Source organism: Petaurus breviceps, unplaced genomic scaffold, assembly GCF_028583685.1.
Source record: "Petaurus breviceps papuanus isolate PSGF00001 unplaced genomic scaffold, PetGlider_PUasm1.0 179, whole genome shotgun sequence".
In the NCBI taxonomy this organism is placed as follows: Eukaryota; Metazoa; Chordata; class Mammalia; order Diprotodontia; family Petauridae; genus Petaurus; species Petaurus breviceps.
Window position 1 is genome coordinate 4,225,476 of NW_027185779.1, and position 22,666 is coordinate 4,248,141.

Below are 22,666 nucleotides of genomic sequence, written 5' to 3' on the forward strand. Positions count from 1 at the left end.
TTCCTCCCTCCAGGCCCAGAGTTCCATCCACTCTATCTCAACAAGAGAAATGGGCCTTAAATTATAGGGAATGCAAATAATAGATATGCACTTGAGAGTCATCCACCAAAAGGTCAAAGCTGAAGATGGAGGACAGAATTAGGTTACCATGGAAAACTCTGTAAGGAGAAAAGGTCTATAGACAGAACTTCTCAAGATACCTATGTTTAGAAGGTGGGAGAATAAACAAGAGCTAGCAAAGGCAATAAAGAATGAACCAAAGGAGAATCATGTGAGTGTCATGAAAGCCAAAGGAAGACAGTATATAAAGAGTGAATTTATGGCCAATGTCAAACTTCTAGGAGTAAAAGGACCTCGATAAGATAACAGGATTTGGGGGCAGCTAGGTGACACTGGATAGAGCACCGGCTCTGGAGTCAGGAGGACCTTTGTTCAAATCTGGCCTCAAGACACTCACTAGCTGTGGGACTCTGGGCAAGTCAGTTAATCCTGACTGTGAATGAAGAAAGGAAGGAAGGAAAGAAGGGAAGGAAGAAGGAAGGGAGAGAGGAAGTGGCAACTGGATGTGGTAGAAATCAATGATAAGCCTGGATATAGTATTTTCAGTGCAAATCCTGGTAGTGAGGAAGTAGAGGTAAAGAGTATGTCACAACCTCTTGAGGACAAAAAATACTGGATAGTTAAAGGGGAAAAGCAAGGTAGGATAGTGGGTGAAGGGAACAGCAGAGGGGAGAGTTTTTGTCTTTATTTCTGAATGTAATATCTGTAAACAAATTTGAAAGCAAAAGGAGAAAGTAGACAGGAATATTTTGAAGTTGCAAGAGAGGGGGATTAATGAACCAAAGTCCTAGAGGTAGTCAGCAGATGACATCAAGGTCATACATTAGCTCTGAGGAGGACTATTTCATCTTTCAAGATGAAAGAAAGAGAGGCTAGACAGAGAAATTTTGAGGTATGAGGAAGAGAGCTGAAATAGTCAGGTCAAATGACTATCTTCACTATAAAGAAGTGAATTCATTTGCTCAGACTAGTGGCAGTAAAAATGGAGGAAGAAAATCTTATCTTACCCTTCAATTCTTCATGGATCCTACTATGAAGATAGAATACTGTATTTTCCCTTACCCGGCTTGAGAAACTCAATTTGAGAATAAGCTGTATCTCAGTATAAACAGCTAATAACATTTAATTCATCTTTCCTTCCATTATCCCAGTTCTTGTGCAAAACAAACAAAAAACCCACCCAAAGCAAAAGAAACTGAGTTCAACCTACCTTGGACCCTCAAAACCAACAGAAGAGTAGATTAGAAAGTTGCTGTCAAGGCAGCTAGGTGGCACAGTGAGTAGATCACCGGTGGGCCCTGAAGTCAGGAGGACCTGAGTTCAAATCCAGCCTCCTGGACACAACACTTCCTAACTGTGTGACCTTGGGTAAGTCACTTAACCCCAATTGCCCTCCAAAAAGCAAAAAAAAAAGTTGCTGTCCCTTCCTGAAACAACCAACTATTGCCAAGTCCAGTGGCTAATTGTGAACCTTGTGTAACTATGTATTTTCTTCTTGTTGTTCAGGAATTCAGCTTTGTCCAACTCTTCATAACCCCATGGACCATAGCACACCAGTACTCTCCATGAAGTTTTCTTGGCAAAGATCCTGGAGTAGTTTGCCATTTCCTTCTCCAACTCATTTCACAGATGAGGAAAGGCAGATAGGGTTAAGTGACTCACTAGAGTCACAGGGCTAGTAATTGTCTGAGGCAGGATTTGAATTCAGGTCTTCCTGACTCCAGGCCCAGCATTCTATACACTAAGCCATCTAGAGGTCTCCCTATAAATGTGTGTGTGTGTGTGTGTGTGTGTGTGTAACACAGTGCCTAGATCACAGAAAGTGCTTAATACATGTTAATTAAATTACTGAATTATAAGTATCAATGGAAAGGGCTTGCCCCACAGAAACACCCTTCTCCATGTGCCAATTGATGCTTCCCCTTGCCTTGGCTTCTAACAATATAAAGGTAAAGTTAGGTGGTACAACAGATAGAGTGCTGACCCTGGAATCAGGAGAACCTGAGTTCAAATTCAGCTTGAGACACTTACTAGTTAGGTAACCCCAGGCAAGTCACTTGACCCTATTTGCCTCAGTTTCCTCATCTGTAAAACGAGCAGGAGAAGGAAATGGCAAACCACCCTAGTATCTTTGCCAAGAAAAAACTCCAAATGGGGTCATGAAGAATCGAACGTGATTGAAACAATTCAACAATAACAAAAAAGTCTTTTTACTAACTTGTGTTTTAAATCATAATAACATAGGCATTCTTTCCATAACAGTCTTTACCTCAAACAACTCTTATTTATTGGTCATTTTGCAAAAGCCAGCATTTGAGACAGGCTCTAATATTTTACAAAGTCACAGAATTCAGATCATCTAATGTAGTGGTATCAAATTGTTATCAAATTGAGAAGGGGCCCACTAAACCACACATAAGTTTCCCAGCAGGTGGCATATTGACTTAGTTATAAAATTTAGTATCATCTAAATTTTGTCTTATTTTTATTTATTTTATTACACATTTCTTAGTTGCATTTTAATTTGGTTTAGGAGGCACTTGGGAGTGCTGTGGATCATATGCATATCTGACACCTCTGCTTTAATGTACAGTGAACCAAAAAGCTACCTGTTTTGCAAACTTTGGTTTGAAAGGTGATCCTGCAATTTTTAACACATTTCCACAGATTTACAGGGCCTGAAAGTGCCTGGAGCTTGATAACAGGCTCCAAGATTTTCTAACATCATGTTTTTCAGGAACACAATGTCCTCAAAGCTATCTCTACTATATGATAGGAAATTCCCACTTTATACCTGCAGAAATCCTCCCTGACTCCTTCAGCAGGAGCAACACAACATGAGGGCCAGAGAGATCAAGGTCCAAACTTCTCCATAGCAATTTTAACCCAGCTCTTCTTTTCCTCCCACCTGCAGTCCTACCATGCCCTCACCAAAGGGTCCCATGAATCGAGTCTTCAGATATTTGAACAGTTCTCCCGTAGAATAGAATCAGACTCATTTTGCTCAGCCTGAGAGGGCAGAACTAGAAGCAATATGGAGAAGCAACAGAAAGTGAATTCCAGGAAAAGAAAAATTTCCAAGAAATTAGGATTTTTCAGAAAAGAATAAGCTGTCTCAAGACAGGTTTTCCATCAGTAGAGGACTTCCAATAAAGGTTGAATAATGGCTTGGTGAACAGAAATGTTTAGAATCACAGAATCCAATTCATTTCTAAATAGGAATCCATTATGCAAGCTCTCCAATGAGAGGACACCCAGTCACTGCTTAAAGACCCCATGACCTACCACAGTCACCCAGGACATTTTAGGATAGCTCTAAATGTCTAAAAGTTATTCCTTATAATGAACCTATATCTGCCTCACTGCAGCTTCCACCTGTTAGTCCTAGTTCAAACAAAAAGAGCTCATACTCCTTACTTATAAATAAGAGTTATTCAAACACTTGAAAACAGCAGTTAACACGGTGATCCTAAACTCTCTTTGTCAGGTTAAACACTGCTCATCTGGCATAATCTCAAGGTCCTTCCCTGTCCTGGTACTACTCTATATTCCAAATTAATGATGTCCTTCCTAAAATGTAGCAACTAGAAGGGAATATAATTTTGCAGAAGGGGTTTCACCAAAGCAGAGAACAACTCGACAATCGACTCCCTAATCCTGGATGCACTACTCCCCTTATTACATCCTAAGATCATGTTTGCTTTTTTTTTTGATGGACATAAACACACTGTTAACTCACTCTGGGTTTTCAGTCTATTTAAATTTCTAGATATTTTAAATCAACAGCTATCTATTTTTTTTTTTTTTAAAGCAATCGGGGTTAAGTAACTTGCTCAAGGTTACACGGCCAGTTATATCTGGGTGTGGTGCTAAGTATCTGAGCCCAGATTTGATCCCCAGGTCATCCCAACACTGGAGCCAGTGCTCTTACTTGCTGAGCCACCTGGCCACCCCAATCTAACTATTCTTTATCCAGTTTGTGATGCCGATTCTTTGAATCAAAGAGTAGAGTTTTGCCCTTTAAATTTAGTCTCATTCACTACTCACTTCAGTTGAATGCTCTGGCCTGTTGAGAAATTTTTTTGGTTCCTGACAATAATATAACATGTTAGAAGTTCCTTCCCAGCTTTGTTTCATCTACATATACCTTTATCCAAATCTTTATAAAATATTAAACAGCACAGAACCATATAAAAAATCCTAAAATTCACTACTATAAATCTCATTCCAAGGTGACATCAAACCACTAATGACTAGCCTTAGGGTCTGGCCATCCAGTCAACTCCAAAAACCACCTCACCATACTGTTTAGCCTACATCTCTCTACCAGGTTCACAAAAACAACATGAGAGAGTGCCAAATGCTTTGCCAAAATCTAGATGAACTATACCTATTGTCCCGCATACAACACATCCTGGTTCCATGCCTTTTCACTGGCTGTTCTGCTGTCCCTGGAATACTTTTGCTCCTTGATTCTACCCCCTGACTTCCTTTGTTACTCAGCTCAATGCGGAGTGAAATGAGAATAACCAAGAAAACGTTGTATGCAATAACAGCAATATTGTTGTAACTGTGAATGACTAAGCAATTCTGAGAAATATGAATATTCTATTCAACTATGAGACTTATGAAGGAAAATACTATCCACCTCCAGAGAAAGAACTGATATATGGAGTTATGTAGTATATGGTTCCATATACATACATACATACATACATATATATATTTATGTCAAATGCTGGCCTTCTCTAATGTGGGGTTGTAAAGGAGGGAAGAGACAACTTGGAACTCAAAATGTAACAAAAAAATAAAATAAATATAATAAAAAATGTCAGCTCATATCTTACTTTCTGCAGGAAGTCTTTCATTTTTGCTTCCTCTGTCCTCTCTCTCTGCTGTTAATGCTTCCATTCAAAGATCATCTCCCAGTTATACTGCATATATCTAGTCTATATATGGTTCTTTTTATATTCTGTCCTTCCCAATAGAATGTGAGCTCCTTGAGGACAAGGGGTTTTCTTTTTGCCTTCCTTTGTATCCCCAGCATTTATTACAGTGCTTATCATACAGCAAGCACTCAATAAATGCTTGTTGACTACCTTGCCTTCCTGTGATTCCCAAGTCTAGTCAGTAATTCTTCTCTTCCCCTACCCGTCCCCCCTGCCCCCGCCATGAGGTTAGTCTGGCATGATGTTCTTAATGAAACCATGTTGATTCTTTGTCAATAAACATTTATTAAGTGACTAGTACTTGCCAGGCACTGTGTGAATCCCTGAGGACATGAAGAAAGGCAAAAGACAGCCTCTTCTCTCAAGGAACTCAGTTTAATGGGGAAGACAATATGAAACGCATTCATGTCCAGCCAAGGTATAGATGGGATAAATTGGAGAGGATCAACCCTTGGGGACAGTACAACGCACTTGATGAAACCGTGGCTGCTTTTTGTGACTGCCACTCTTCTAAAATAGTCTAAAATTTTGTCTAGAATCAGACTCACTGGCCTAGAGTTTGCACACTCCTTGCACTCCCCTTTTATAGGTCCTTTTTCAGTCCTATGGTTCCTTGCCCATTCTCCATGATCTTTTAAAATTGACTAACAGTGATTTAGTCATTATATTTGCCAATTTTTTTAGGACCCTGAGGACAATTCATCTTAATCTAGTGACTCGAACTCACTCAGGGGAACTAGATTCTCTTCTACCACCTCCCAAATTGTCTTTCTGTTCTTTCCTTTCTAGTCTCAAGATCATTCTTGTCGGCAGAGAGATACTATACAAGATAAATAGTTCTTCCTTTCCTGCCTTCACCATCATCAGCCTATATCCCAAATATCAATCCTACACTTTCTTTAGTCCTATTGTAAAAGGTCATTCTGAGTTCTGGTACTTTTGGAATTGTTATCTACATCGTGCCCTTGATTATAATTTCTAGCAGGGGCTGAACTAGAAGACCTTTGAGGAACCTTTCGATTCTAGGATGTTATGACTAAGGTTCATATGGCTAAAGTCTTAGCCTCTAGCAAGCATCACTTAGTAACAAGGGTGATCAAAAACAAAATCCTGATGAGTGAATTTCAAATCAAAGAACCTAATTATGCCAGGGGGAAAAAGATAAAATAATTCATATTTCTATTGCATTTTCATGTTTTACAAAGTACTTTCCTGATGAAAATCCCATGAGCAGATATATCACCCTCATTTTATAGACAAGGAAATTAAGATGTAATGAGGTAAAGTGACTTGCCCAGAGTCACAAGGCTTATTAATAAGCATCAGATCCAGGATACAAACCTAGGTCTTTAGACTCTAAAGTCCAGTATTCTTTCTAGGAAACAAATCTCATCTAAACCAGGTCATTTCTGGAACAAATCTCTGGATATTTTGGTCCCCAATTTTTCACATAGGATTCCTTTTTTTTTTTTTAAAGCAATCAGAGTTAAGTAACTTGCTCAAGGTTACATGGCCAGTTATTTCTGGGTGTGGTGCTGAGTATCTGAGCCCAGATTTGATCCAGGTCATCGCGACACTGGAGCCGGTGCTCTTACTCGCTGAGCCACCTGGCCGCCCCTCACATAGGATTCTTGCTTCTTTTAGAGGTTAGATTTAAAGTTAGAAAGTGCTTTGAAAGACATGGACCATCTCCCCTCCCATGTTTCAATCCATTTCCTAGGAAAGGCAGCTCTTCTTCCACTAATTTTTAGATGTAAAGAAATATTTTATATCATACCATTACCAAAAAGAAAACCTTAATACCAGTCAACATATAGAAGAGCATATGAAATCTTGAAATACATACAATTGTCACTCCATCAAAATATTCCCACACATATTCCTTAAAAATAAAGGGTAAGACTACTACAGCTACTAATGATAATGATGATGATGATGGTGAGTGACAGGGCACACAATGGTGTAGTAGCTAGAGAGTTGGCTTCAGAACCAAGACCTGAATTCAAGTCCTATCACTAACACATACAGGCAGTGTGACCCTGGATGTGTCACTTAAAAACTCCCAGTGCTCTCAGCAACTCTCTAAGACTCTTAAGATGCAGAGGAGGTGTCAACACGTACTGACAGAAGAAATTCTCTAAAACAATCAAATCACAAGGTCAGTCCCTATCCCTGTCATTAAGAGAAGCTTACTTTTTATAAAGCACTATAATACACTGTAACCATATAGTTTTAGACTTAGTATGCCAACTTCACAGCAACACTGTGAGATAAGAAGGGCAAGTATTAGGCTTATCTTTTCAGAGTTTAAAACTGAGGCTCAGAGAGGTTAAATTATTTACTCAAGTTGCATGGCTAATAAATGGTAGAATCAAGATGCAAACCTATATTTTCTGATTCTAAACACAATGCTTTTTCTCCTATGGTACAGCTTCCTTTGAATTACTATAAAATTGTAATTAGTCTTTTCTAGTATTTTCCCTCCTGTTCTTTTTACTCTTATATTTCTCAAACCCCTAATCCATTCTAGACGCAACTGACTTCTGGAAAACCTGGTTCTTTGATGCTTGATCTTTGTGAGAAGCATTTTTATTCTTATTTAAATTGTCACATCACACATCCTTACCTTCTTTTCTGAGGATGGTCTAACTGCTGGGGCCCTTAAATACAAACCCATTCTTTGGGAAGTGTCCTTGCCTGGTCATTTGAGTGTACAAGTCCATTCTCTGCTGCATACTAGAATGCAAGTTAAAACAGATAGGATCAAAGAGGGGCAATTTGTCACTACTGGATGTCCAGTGTTCCAATGGACTCCACCTCCACCAGCATGCCAACTTCTTGAACCATAGTTAAAGGACATTGAGAACCTTGAAAATTTAAGTACATAGTAATTGGTTCAGTCCTTCCAAACCAATATTTAATCCAGACCTGGAAAATAAAGCTTCTAACTGAAGCTACTGGTTTGAAAATCATGCAAGACATGTCCTTGGAAAGTACTTTCAAAAAATTTCTAAGGATGAATGTTGGTTGTGATTGACATTACTGAACAAGTCTTCTTTATCCAATGGACAAAATAAGGCACAATGGGACTGATAGCCCACTGAATGTAGTTCTTCTACAATAGTAGTTCTCAAAGTGTGGGCTGCAGACCCCTAGGGGTCCCAGAGATCCTTTCAGGAGATCTGAGATGTCAAAGCAAATTTCTTAACATTGCTAAGATGTAATTTGCCTACTAAAACACTGCTCCCTTTTCCATCTACATATCTGTATCAGGCCATTTTTTTTCTCCATATATTTTAAACAAAGCAATATACTGAAACAGATTGGATGCAGAAGCAGATGAGAATCTAGTTATCCTCTATTAAGCCAGACAATAAAGAGATCTGCAAAAAAAAAAAAAAGTAAACAATACCACTCTTTTAACTAATTTTTTTATTTTTGGAAAATAGTTATTTTCATTAAAAGCATGCTATTTATATTAACACAAAATAATTATTATTTTAACAAATTAATAAATGGATATATTAAAATTTATCACGTTTCATTTTGTATACTGTAAATATCAATAGTTATTAGGCACATAAACAAAAGATCTTTAGGGTCCTCAATGATTTTCAAGAGTGTAAAGGAGTCCTGAAACCAAAACCAGTTGTTCTTCCACTGTTGTAGTAGGACAGCTCTAAGGCATCTAACATGAGGAATCAAACTTTGATGATTACTTAATGTCAAACACATGTGTCTAAGTGAAAAGACATCCTGTTAAATGACCCCATTATCTTTAGACAAGTAGGGAAATTTAAAGAGCAGAGATAATATTAATCTTACTCTTTAATGGGAAAAAAATACTGTCTTACTAGAATGTTTACCAAAAAATTGTGATTAAATGTTACATTTTCCTTGAGAAGAGACCAGAGACAAGCCTTACCTATACAAGCATAAAGCCAATGTTGACAAGGAAGAAAATGACAAAGAATAACAAAGATAAGTCCTTTATAGAACAAGAGGTGAGAAAACCAAAATTTCCAAATACATTTCATTGCCAAAGTGAAAACTACATCATCATTTAAGTATTTGAGTAATTTCATGGTCACTGATTCATCTTTCATCATATCCTGTTTCAAATAAGAGTAACTAAGGTGCTGCAGAGCTTTTCATTTAAGGTTACATGAGGCAGAACATTCATTTTCCATGAAAATAATGCTGAATTTGGAATCAAAAGACCTAGATTCATTTTGGCACTGCTATTTACTACCTGTGTGACCTTAGGCAAGTCATTTAACTTCTCTGCTCCTCAGTTTCCTCAACTGTAAAAGGGTTTTAACTAGATGACCTCTAAGGTCCCCGACAGCCCTACTCTGAAAATTTCTTTATGCTGGGGAGTAGAATGACAATCAAACCATAAATAGGATCTTGTTTTAACCCCCAAAAAAGTCATCCTTTCCACTCCCTCCCTTTCTCTCTGCTATTTGAGGTGATGTGAATTTTGTTGTTTTGAATGTTTTACAAACACTACATGTACTGAGAACTTGAATCCTCAAAAACATAAATATGGGCTTATATTGTTGCACCAGGATACAAAATTAGAGGGGAGCAAAGCAAATAATTTGCTTTGAAGACAAGAATACAAGTTCTTATAAAAGGTCAGTGTATTTCACCCCCCAGTTACTGCCAGGTGAGATACTTTGGTTAATTGTATCCTGTATTAGCCCTCCAATAATAATAGTAATAATAATAAAAATAAAGAATAAAAAGGCAAATAGAATAGCAGCACTAATAAAACATTCAAACACATGTGAAGTGTAATCTACATATTTTTAACCAAAGTAATACCACACTTCTTTCTTTCTAAGCAACAGAACACAAAAATTTTGTTTCTTAACATTCTCCTTTGTAAATTTTAGAATTCTGAACATTAAAAAAAAGCATTCCATACAAAGAGCAGGACACAAAGATAGGGATTGTTTATGAAAGTGTTAATCTCTACTTCAACTTGTTAAAGCTTATCAGTAAATGATGTTTGAACTCTGAGATAGAACCAGTTTTAAAATCTGTGACACTATACTGAATGACTGATATTATATAATCATACCCATCATACTAAGAATGTCTAGAACCAAAGCATCTTTCTTCAAGGGTAAAACCACTTTCAAGCTTTTATAAATTAGTGAAATAAATAAGTAGGGAAATAGAGAAAAGCAACACGGTTCATTCACTGTATCTATTCCTACTTTTCACAGAAAAAAAATTTTTGTTTTCATTCTCAGAAAGTTGATGACCCAATTATAGAGTAATAAGTGAGCCTCATTTTCATTCATTTTTGCTGATTAATCCAGCAAATGCCACGCATTTGAAAAGCATTCAGAAAATGTCTTCACTTAGGGCTATCATTTGGCAAAATAAAACAAAAACTTTACCTATTAAGTACTGCCAGTTGGTTCTACTACTTCATGCCTTGGGCAAAAATTCCCTATAACTCTATCCAAAACAAATTCAAAGAGAAAAACTGACAGATTATTACTATACCGTATATGATACACAGTCTTCTAGTCACAATTCCAGATAGCACAATAGTCTTTAGAAAATCTCCTTTTCTTAAAAATTGTGTATAAGACTAAAACTTTTTGCTTCAAAAGAAATAGAAACTCATTGGTGAAGGTACTACCCATTTTGATGCACATAAAAACCCTTCTATCCCTTATCAATTCAAAGTTTGCTATGGCCAACCTTTTAGGAATAAGCATTCCTGAATTTAGCCAGCTAGCTAGGCTGGTCCTTTAGATAGAAAATATACAACCTGTTATCTATCCACACTAGAATGCTTTCCAACTTTTCTTGAACCTACTGGAGTTTACAGTCCCCTAGAACAGCCCTTGGGAAATCAGAATCATGAACTTTAGAAGAGGTAAGATTAAAAAAAAAAGATTGCTAATTTAAAGTTTGTTTAGACTCCAACTCTGTTTTCAACTCAATTTAAAAGCTGATTAACAACCCTATCCTGCAAACTACCTGGGAAAATAATTAAACCAACCACTCCAAACGTGAAACTATTCCAATCTAGACTTCACACACCAAGAAAATAGAATATTACTAAGAGTAATCAAAATGGTCCTATAAAGAAACTAAGTGATTTATCACTGTTCCTAGTAAACCCAAGAAGCACTTCCTATAGAGGATGACTACCAATCTGATTTTCAAATTAGAAAGTATTTGTTAATTACCTCTCCAGCTATCTTACAGAAAGTGCCAAGTCCCTAGCAATTTTCTCTTATCAATGGTTGTGTTAGGTAGTGTTGTTAGGCAGTTTAGGCAGACCTTCTCTTGGTCTAGAATGTGAAATCATCAGCTAAGATGATGTATGATAGGGAAGAGAGGTGGCACAGTGAATAGAGTGCCAGGCCTGGAGTGAGGAAGATTCATCTTGATGAGTTCAAATCTGACTTCGAACACTTATTAGATGTGTGATCCTGGGCAAGTTACTTAACTCTGTTTCTTATCTGTAAGATGAGCTGGAGAAGAAAACAGAAAACCACTCCAGTATCTTTGCCAAGAAAACCCCAAATGGGGTGATGAAGAGTTGGACACAACTGTAATGTCTCAACAAGAAGTTGTACGCATGCTTCTACCACATAAATACACAGTTCTCTGACAGGCCAGCTTTGTTCTGCTTCCACAGGCACAAGATAGGTTTCAATAAATTATAATCCTAGATTCCTGCAGTAGGACTTGACTCCTAGTTGTTCATTTCTAATTAAACTGACACAAGCCACAGGCAACAGAGTTTGAAAGAATTTTAGAAATCATTTAGTCTGGGAGGTGTATTTAGTCTTCCTTAATATGGAGTCCATGAACTTGACCTTTAAAAAATTTTTTTTGATTAATTTTCTTTCAATATAATTTATTCCTTTTGTCATTCATGACAAAACATTATTCTGATTAGTGGTCCATGACAAAAAAAAAGCTAAGAACCTCTGATCTAGTCTAGTCCTCTTGTTTTTTATGAGGGAAAAAAAACCCCTACCTCAGTATCAACTGGTGCTTATTCATACTACAGGGCAAAATGCCCTCTGTGTCAAAAGAACTTTTTGCCCATATATATCAATTATTGTACATTGGTATGCTATGGACAGTAAACATTAAAGCTGATATGACTCATTTTCATTTATTTCACAATGCTTCATGAATAATGAACATTGAAATTAAAAACCCGTAACAACTGAACTCAGTAAGTCCTACCTGTCAGAGATCCTCTTTATTAAAAACCAGGGAATACCAACATGTCCACTTCTATAGAAATCTTAAGGGGTCTAACTGTGGTTCAAGGCTGAAGCAAAATTTCAGAATTTAGTATTGGTTGTAATGCAACAGAAAGCAGCACATAACCTATTTATGAACCTTGTAGAAAAGAGCAAAGAAAGAGCTCAACTGTCCTCACCCCAGAGAAATGGAGGCTTTACACACAAGGGGAAAATGTTCCCTATCTCTCTAAAGGAAGTAAAAGAATTTGCTCTCTGTTATGTGATCTCTGCAAGACACTGCATCCTGGCATTTCCTCTGACTGCCCCGCATGCCCAGAATGCTCTCTCCCCTCATCTCCATTTACTCCTTTCCCCTGGCTTCCTTTAAATCCCAACTAAAATTCTATCTTCTCCAGGAAGGCCTTCCCAGTCCCTCTTAATTCTGGTGCCTCCCTTGTGTTGATTATTGCCCATTTATACTGTATATGGCTTGTTTGTATACATTTGCTTAGATTTTTGAGCTCCTTGAGGGATGGGGCTGTCTTTTGTCCCTTTTTGTATCTCTAGCACTTAGCACAGTACCTGGTACATAGCAGATACTTAATAAATGCTTATTGATTGATCTCAGGAAATGCTCTATACTGATTCAATAACTCAAATAGCATATGACAAGAGGAATGAGACTTAAAAAGGAAGGCAACAAAAAAGTTGGCAGGTAAGAAAACTACGTTGAAAAAGAACCTCAATTTGATGAAAAAATTAAATGAAACAACTGTTCTAAACTCAGGCATAATCAGGAATTCCAAACCTTATCCAAAAGGTTCCTCCCTCCCATCACCACCCCATGAGTATCTGAGGTTTCAAAATCAACTTATTGGTTCCAATGCTCGCTGCTGTTTATCCTCTGTTGTCAAAGAGGACCATGACATCAGGAAGGTGATGCCATGACTTGCAAGTGAATTGGATTTAGGTGAGGAAGAGTTGTGCAAAGTCACCAGCCTCAGTCCCTTCTCTGGAGCTATCTGGGTCCAGTGGCCAGATATATATTAGGATGACTCGAGATGGCCCTGGATGCAGTGGGGGACCTTTTCAAGCTAAGGTCTTTACAAGTCTCTGACTGAAGCAAAGCCCATTCAGTCATTAAGGCTTCAGAAGAAATGAAGCAGAGAATGGACTCCACCTTGTCAACAACAAAAAACTTGATCTGGGAGGGGAAGACCCTCTGGCCAAAACAGAAATAATTGCTATTTACATGAATGCTATTTACAATGAATGAATGTAAAATGGTTCCAGTGATGACCACCATGGCCAGAGGGAAAAGTACAGATGATTATGGGCTACCTAGAATGGCTTCAGGTTTTTGCATACTAACTTAATAGGACAAGGCTTTTACAAGCAAGAAGACAGTGAACTTGAGCATATTTTCTTTAAATTTAAACCAGTTCTACAGAAAACAATATGACTCCTCTTACGATTCTGAAGAGCCTTTGCACATAGAGCAAAAAAAGGAACAAGACACAGATTAAGGGTGGTGACAAAATAGGATTACTACATGGAACACCAAAACCCCCATTTTTTGTTTGTATGTTTTTTGTCTTTTTTTTTTTTGGAGGGGGGAAGGCAGGGCAATTGGGGTTAAGTGACTTGCCCAAGGTCACACAGCTAGTAAGTGTTAAGTGTCTGAGGCCATATTTGAACTCAGGTCCTCCTGACTCCAGGGCTGGTGCTCTATTCACTTCGCCACCTAGCTGCCCCAAACCCCTCATTTTTAAAAAGGAGATTCACTGTAAAAATAAGGCATAGATGCTTGGTCTCTAATGATGTTTAACTATCATTCTTTGCTTGGGTAATGTTTGGCTGTATATTTAATGTGTACCTGACAGATTTAAAAACAAAAAATGAACAACAACAAATCCACCCCTCCTTGCCTCTGATCATATTTTTAGGCAAATTAACTTAAGAGAGGCACTGAGGAGTTTTTGTTTTTTTTCCTTAAAGCTATTGACCTAGTAACCTTGGGAGAAGTTAAGAATTTCCTTAACTTTAATAATGTAAGCCAGGCCCTGCATTTTGACCACCATGCCATGCTGTGGAGGAATACTGCTAATATTAGCAGCTGTAGGGAAGTAACCAATACTATTGGGTGAACCTGGGTGGGCTAGAGGGAGAACAGCAGTGAACCAAAAGAAACAGATGGCAGTCTCAAATTACATATTCAACAACTTAAGAAAAAGACAAGTTTTCCCAGCACACTTCATAAGCTTCCTACCATGGGCATTGCTTCATTTGACATGAAGCCAAAGAAGGGAGGCAGTTCAACAAAGAATGAATACACTGCTTCCTCCTCAATATCTTATTCCTTTCTTTGTAATTCTTAGAAAAGAAAATGAAGCCTCCTAGTCCCTCAAGCAGAGGGCACTATCTATCCCCCTGGCCAACTTCCATTAATTCAAACCTTTTATTTCCAATAATACCCATAAAGACAAATGATAGCTAAATAAGTCAGTTGGGGTTGACATAACCCAAATAGTAAGACCTGAATTTCAATCAGCTATGGTGTTGTCACCTTCTGCAGCTGTATAGGCCACTATCTAAAGGGAGATGATAAATGAAAAATGACCTTCAGGGCTAGTTTTGCAAGATGAGATCCCACACTCCTGCAATATGACATTGTTTTTCTTTTTAAGTAGGGCACAGCTAAACTACAGTCAAATTATCTTGAGATAATATAGTTATCAAATATCTCCATCTGATGTTTCCCTAGTAACCACCTCCAAGGAGTCCAAAGCACATTAGGTACTGAGTTTTGTTTGTTTTATGTTGATCTCAGCTGGTTATAACAAAATACTCAAAGAGCAAAAGGTTACAGGACTGGTTCCCATTTGGATTAATTAGAATAACTTCTGTTCCCTGCCCAATAGAATGCTCCCCCAATCCTAGACAGCCATCTTGAAAAATCACTCACCAAAATATGCCATTGATTACAAGGTAGAGTCAGGGTAAATTCATTACCACCTCAAAGCATATACTTAGAACATCTTCATATGGGATGACAATATACATAGTATAAGACAAAAAGAAATTTATCTACATTCTCTAAGATATACAGCTTACCCATTTAAAAGAGAGGAAAAAACATAGTATGAAAGTAGAAATTACAGTAAACTCGATGATCTGCATAGTTTTTGACCCCTTCTCCATCACCATCATTTTCATTCCATTATCATATCTTACCAATTCCAAGCTCAAACTCATTCATTCCACTAATGCTCTAATACTCTAGTTGTCCTGGTCCTAAATTGCTACCAACAGCTCTCCTAGCTATCTATCTCTTGACTTCAATTCAAATGACAAAGAGACTAGAATTCTAGAAGCCACCTTAGACACCTTATTTTAACATAAAAACAAAACAAAAAACAAAACCCAACCCCTAGAGTCTAGAGAGCTTTAATGACTTGCCCAGATGGAAAAGCTAATTGTTTCAATCCAATACTACTCAGATACCATTTTCATCACATTTAGGCCCAATTCAAGAGTCTAATGGCTCCCTATTGACTACTGTTACCAGCTGAAGCATGTTAAAAATCAACATCTAAATGTCACCATCTTTTCACTTCTCAGCAATAGTACCTTATATAGACAAATATACATAACAGTTTTCTAAAACAAGCAACAGAAAACAATGAATGTATAAAGTATGTGGGTAATGACTACAGACTTAAGGACTGTACATTCTCAGATAGCTTTTGTCAAGTCTTAATTAATTTTGCTGTTAATTAGGCAGCTAGGTGGTGGTGGTGCAATGGCCTGGAATTAGAAAGACGAGTTCAGATCCAGAGTTGAGCACTTACTAATGTGATCTTGGGCAAGTCACTTAACCTGTCTGCCTCAGATTCCTCATCTGTAAAATGGGGATGGTAATAATATCTACTTCCCAGGGTTGTTGTGAGAATCAAATGAAATAATATTTATTAAAGTGCTTAGCAGGGTAGCTAGGTGGCACTGTGAATAGAGCACCAGCCCTGGAGTCAGGACCTGAGTCCAAATCTAGCCTCAGACATGTAACACGTACTAGCCATGTGACCTTGGGCAAGTCACTTAACCCCAATTGCCCTGCTTTCCCCCCTCCAAAAAAAAAATAATAAAGTGCTTAGCATAATGTGTGGCACATAGTAAATGCTATAAAATGCTATTATTATTATTACTAATTATTGTAAGCATTTTCTTCTGTGTGTTCACACATGTATGTATTAGCAGACTTGTGATTTTGTCAGTATGGGAAGTTTTCAGTGAGAAATTTTCTCTACCAATACTGTCATTCAGTCAATAATCCAGCATTGGATTTATTTATTTTGTTTATATATATACATATATATATATATTGGAGGGCAATTGGGGTTAAATAACTTGCCCAAGGTTACACAGCTAGTTTTTTTGTGTGTGGGTGTTAAATGTCTGAGGCTGGAACCAAACTTGGGTCCTCCTGACTCTGGGGCCATTGCTTTACTCACTGCACCACCTAGCCGCCCCTTTTAAAAAAATTTTTATTTTTTTTTCCAGCATTGGATTTACAAATAGCTTACTTTGTGCTGGGCACCACGTTAAGCACTGAAATTACAAAGAGTCCATGCCCTCAAGAAGCCCATGATCTACTGGAGGACCATGACTACAGATGTGCATGTTCTTAGCAATTTAACCTGGAGGAACCAAAGGCAAGGGGAGAATTTGGGTTTTCCTGATTCACAGGCCAACTTTCAATCTACTATGCCAAATTCTCCCGAATTATTTTAATAAAAACACTCTACTATCTTCATTGAAATAACTAGTACTTATAGAAAATAGTATGTTTGGATAAGTATGGTTTACTTTAATTTAGAATAAAGAAAATACCTCGACTTGATAGCAAAAAAACTCACTTCATTGTAGCCCTCTACTCTAGAAACAGTGTTGGTTCTAGAGTCAAGAGGACTTTGGTTCAAAACCATCTGTCTTCAAAGAGTCATTTAACTTCCCTAGGCCTCATTTTCCTCACCTGTAAAATGAGGGGTTGGATTAGATGGCATTGGAGGACCCTGTAAGATCTAAATTTGTATTATGCTCCTTTTGAACACATCCTCATCTAGAAATTATTTGACCCCATTTGGAGTTTTCTTGATAAAGATTCCAGAGTAGTTTGCCATTTCCTTCTCTGGCTCCTTTTACAGATAAGGAAAGAGGTAATGTGACTTGCCCAGGGTCACACAGCTAGTTAAGTGTCAACTCAAGAAGTCTTTCTGACTCCAGGCTTGGCGCTCTATCTTCTACAAGTCACTGCCCCTATCTAGAAATAACAGCCACCAAAAACAGGAGATGGGTCCATTAGTCATTTATTTATCTTTAGGGACTACAAATTCAACTTCATAAGGCTCAATAAGAGAAAGTTAACTTTATAAATTTCATTAAATTTCAATCTCATATTATAGTTTGCTTAACTAAATATTTGGATGACCAAGCATCTTTAAAAGTGAAATTACTTTTTTTTAAACCTTGACATTGGTAGGTTTTCTTCACTAAATAAAGCAAAATGTAAGAATTAAGAAACTGAGTAGCCTTAAACTCAAGCAAATTGCAAAAGGAAAGTCCTCTAAGAAGTATTACCAGAAGTGACCAATAGAATATTAAGAGAGCAAGAAATTCCAAAATTGAACAGTAGAAAATGACAAAATCGTCATTTCATAAGGCCTTAATCTTTCTTACCCAAATGAAATACTTGCTGCTTAGGAAGTAAGAAAGCTTCTCATTTACATAAAACCTCTTCTGAAGAGTATACGGATCATTTATTACTGGGAGGCTAATTGGGAGGGACAGAAAGTACTATTCAGGGGAAAGGATTTCAACCATAACTTACACCTGTTTGGGGTGCATTTTCTCTTTGCTAAAGATGATTCACGAGTAATTACAGCCTCCAATGAAAAGTGGGCTAGCTAAAGCATTATGACAAAGGCAGAAAAACATGCAAGTCTAATCCACCTTTATTCAAAGTGTCAAGATGGGTGTTTAATTGCAGACACATGACAAGCCTCTCATCTAAATTGGTCTCCACCTATGCTACCATTTAGAAGGGAGGATATTCTTTTGCAAGGAGGAATGAGGAGGCTTAATAAAAAGCAAAGGTTCAACAGGGGGGAAGTGGGTGGCTTAGGAAGGAAAAGGAAAAAAAATTATATATGAATGGATTATTCATGGTGTACATCCCATTCTTTTATAGCTTCTGCTCACTTCTTGGATCTGGAATTTTTTTGTTTAAGTAACTTGTCCTTACTCCATCTTGTGAAAAAAAAAAAATAGAAAGGTCCTATTCAATTACTTTTCAAGATATTACATTGGCAGATTATGTCTTGGCCTCCAGATACCTGGAACAGTATTCACATTATAGATTTCTATTTCTTAAGGATTGCTTTTGCCACTTTATCATCCCTCAAGCCTCTCAAAATAACACGAGTACTCCTGTCATGGAATTCAAATACCACATTCTCATGGGCATTCTCACTTGAATAGTAGAGTGTAATTACATTCTGTAACCACATCATGTTAGAGACCATGAAATAAAACCATCACCTTCCTATTCTACACCTGGAGGTCAAGATTTAGCTCCTCTTCTGAGTAGATATTGTTTCATTCATTATATATTAATATACCAGTGCCTAGCAGAGTCCTAGGCATATAATAGGCTCTTAATAAATATTTGTGGATTGACTGATTTAAATGCAGGAATTCATGTTTTCCTATTGTAAAGAATTATTGCTAAAATTAAAACTGTGTTGGATCTGCTATATAGTAATTTGTTTTTCATAGAACTATAAAGTAATAGGGCAGCTAGGTGGTACAATGGATAGAGTGGTAGGCCTGGAGAAAAGAATATTTTCATGAGTTCAAATCTGGCCTCAGACACTTTACTAGTTGTGTGACCCTGGGAGAGTCACATAACCCTGTTTGCCTCAGTTTCCTCATATGTAAAATGAATTGGAGAAGGAAATGGCAAACCACTCCACTATCTTTGCCAAGAAAACCTCAAATGGGATCACAAAGGTTGGGCACGACTGAAAAAAAATAAAATAATAGATTTAAAGCTGGAATGAATGAAAGAAAAACATTTCTCAAGTGTGTACTAGGTGAATAGTATTGTACTAGGCTCTAAGGATACAAATGGAAAAATGAGAGGCTCTGCTTTGAAGAATATGATGTTCACATATAGGAAGTTTCAGCTCCAAGTCAAGAAGGGAATTGAGAGGTCATGGAAGTCAACTCCCTCATTTTACAGATGAGGAAGCAGAAGCATAGAAAAGTTTAAAGACTAGCCCAATATTACACAAGTGTCCAAGGGAGAATTTGAATCTATGTCCCCCTGACTTCAAGACTACCATTCTATCCACTACCCCAGTGATGTCAAAGTCAAACAGAAATGGGGTCACTAAATCATTATGCCCCAGTGGGTGCATACTGACTTAGAAAACCATGTTAGCATTATCCATGTTCTATTCTATCTTTATCTATTTTGTTAAATATTTTCCAATTACATTTTAATCTGATTTGGGTTGCACTCATTTTGGGTCTCATGGTAGACTGTATATTTGACACCTCTGCATTACAGCCAAGATAATAATGGATAGGGTGCTGGCCTTAGAATCTGAAAGACCTGAATTCAAGTCCCACCTGTGACACATGGATAGAATCCAGTCTCTGACATTGATAGGGGCAAGTTCATAAACATCTCTGAGCCTGTTTCTTTGTCTATAAAATTGGGACATTGGTATTTCAAGTGCTTACTCCACAGAGTTATTGTGAGGTTCAAATGAGATAATTTACATAAACTTTTAAACATTTAAACTTTAAGTGCTACATAAAAGTTGGGCATTATTATTACACTTAGAAGACAGCCTGGCATAATGCCTTCTACCTAATTGGGGAGATCAATAAATAGCCATGATTTCACCTTTCCTTATTCTTTACTTGTAGTAGATAGGGAAGGAGAAGGAGCATTAAAGCCTATCTCCCTGAATATCAGTGGTGGTGTTTCCAGAAAATGGATGAAAATGATATCTCCCTCCTAGACAATGCTGGCTATCCCACCTGAAGGTTTTGATGATGGTCTCTTAAGCACCCTCTAATCTAAGGCACACATAAAAAGCTGCTTTGCCTTCCCTAAATGCCAAAGATAGTAAGCCTCTCACTTTTATTCATTAGAGGCAAGAGGCATGCTTCCTTTTACAACCTACATTGTTTTCTTAATTCAGGGACAGTCAGTGCCAGAATACATTTATAGGCTGACCACAACAATTTTCTGCTCTACTTCATGTCCCAAAAATGAGGACATGAAATGGGAAAGCAAAGGAAGGGGAACAAACAACAGTGTTCTTAAATTCAGTGAAGATAAATGATGAGAAATGTGGGTCAGCTGCTTCAGATAATTACACAAGAGTAGTAGAAATAATACTGGATTGAACTTTGGGACCTTTGGATGAGTTAATGTCTTAAAGCCTCAGTTTCTTCCTCTGCAAAATGGGGCTAATATTTAGGACTGTTGTGAGGAAAGGGCTTTGTACTGCTTAAGACAATGTGTAAAGATGAGCTAGGCCTGCAATGCTGGTGTCTCTCTCTGAATCTCCCTTAGTAGAAAGATTGAGTGGTTATGCTCAGTACCACATTCTGGGTATTATTAAGGAAAAAGTTTTAAAAGTTCAGATGTACAAATGACCCTCACCCTAGATACCAGCAGTTTTACTGAGAATTGATTGCTTTTGTGACCAGTGTAATAGCCTTGGGCAGGAAGCCAATGTGATAGACCCCTCTGGCGTTTCTTCCCTAGGGACTGAAGGGCAGGTGTCTAGATCACCTTTGTAAAGAGCCTAATGTTATTTTGTGTCTTGGTGCTCTCTTACCCTTGGACAATTATTTCCTAAAACATTGTAACAAAAAGCTCAAAAAAGAAATAATCCTCCAGATTTTTCTTTTCTTTCAGGAACAATGATGGCAATTTAGAATAAAATGCACAAAGTATGGCATGGGATAGGGGAAAACACTGTCAGAAGACACCTGGGTTCAAATCCCAGTTCTACCTGTAAAACCTCAGATGAGTCCCTTGACCTTTGGGGACCTTTGTTTCTTCCTCTGGAAAATGAGGGAATTGCATTAGGTGACCCCTAAGGTCCCTTCCAGATCCGCATGTAAGATCCTAAAGTTTTTTTTTAAAAAAGTGTGTCTAAGCAATAGTTTTATTTCATAAATATAAAAATTTAGGTATTAAATGGGAGAGATAGGATAACAGGTTGGTTAATTTTGATGAACTGCTTATTACTCCTTTTATTTTTTTTTTTAATTTTTAACCATTTTTTTTTAACAAGGTAGGCAGGTAGGCGGTGAAGAGAATAGAGAACTAGGCTAGGAGTTGGGATAACCTGAATTCAAGTCCAGCCTCAGATACTTACTAGCAGTGTGATCCTGAGTAAGTAATTTAATCTCTACCTCAGTTTCCTCATCTGTAAAATGGGGGTAACAACTAGCACGTACCTCTTGGGGTTGTTGAGAGGATAAAATGAGATCATATTGTAAAGTGCTTTGAAAACTTTAAGAGCTTCCATAAATACTGGCTATTATTGTTATTGTTAGCTTCTGAATATGGAGAAGAGAAGGGCTCTATATATGAAAATGAAAGTCATGTAAAAAATACCAATGATTTTTAATGGGAAAGTAAGAATTAAAATATTATATTTAGAGTGCATGCAACCACTTCATTTACAAATTAAGGAAATGTATCCATAGTTGTGAAATATCTTGCCCCAAGTCACAAAGCTTGTTGGTGGCAGATCTGAGAATGGAGCTTGCCATTTAGTTTTTCAGTCATGTCTGACTCTTCATGAACCCATTTGTGCTTTTCTTGGCAAAGATGGTGGGGTACTTTTTCATTTCCTTCTCCAGCTCATTTTATAGAGGAGGAAACAGAAATAAACAAAATTAAGTGACTTGCCCAGGGTCACGCTGCTAGTGTCTGAGGCCAGATTTGAACTCATGAAGATGAGTCATTTTCACTCTAGACCTGGTGCTCTATCCACTGCACCACCTACCTGCTCCCCAGAAAAGAAGTAGGAGCTCCTAATTCCCCCCATAGTGTTATTTCCACTCTCATATTGGCCCCTCCCTATAAATCAATAGGTAGTATGAGTTGGCAGAATGCAGGACATCAGAATCCCAATTTTAGGCACTTATTAAATGTATCATTTGCTAGGTTTTTCTGCTATGGAAACACTTATCTACAGATTCCAGGTTTGTTTGTTTTTAAGTCAATCAACCAATATTTATTAAGTGACTACTATGTACCAGGCACTGTGTCAGAACCTGGGGATACAAATAAAAAATTCTTTCCATTTTACAGCAATGCATGTAGAG

General features: G+C 37.5%; 1 protein-coding gene across 4 annotated transcripts in view; it reads right to left on the minus strand.

Annotated features, from left to right (window-relative positions):
- The window catches only part of ESRP1 (epithelial splicing regulatory protein 1), a 102,435-nt gene that overhangs the window by 11,144 nt on the left and 68,625 nt on the right, over positions 1 to 22,666 (minus strand). For 2 of the 4 annotated variants that reach the window (XM_069086617.1, XM_069086618.1), the window contains exon 14: positions 7,636 to 7,745. The exons of 1 other annotated variant lie outside the window; for it this stretch is intronic. In XM_069086617.1, the coding sequence (XP_068942718.1) occupies positions 7,655 to 7,745 (91 nt within the window). In that variant the 3' untranslated portion in view covers positions 7,636 to 7,654. Of the gene's footprint in view, positions 1 to 7,635; positions 7,746 to 8,423; positions 14,394 to 14,864; positions 14,873 to 22,666 lie in introns of those variants that run through there. One more of the 4 variants, XM_069086621.1, reaches the window with a different exon arrangement.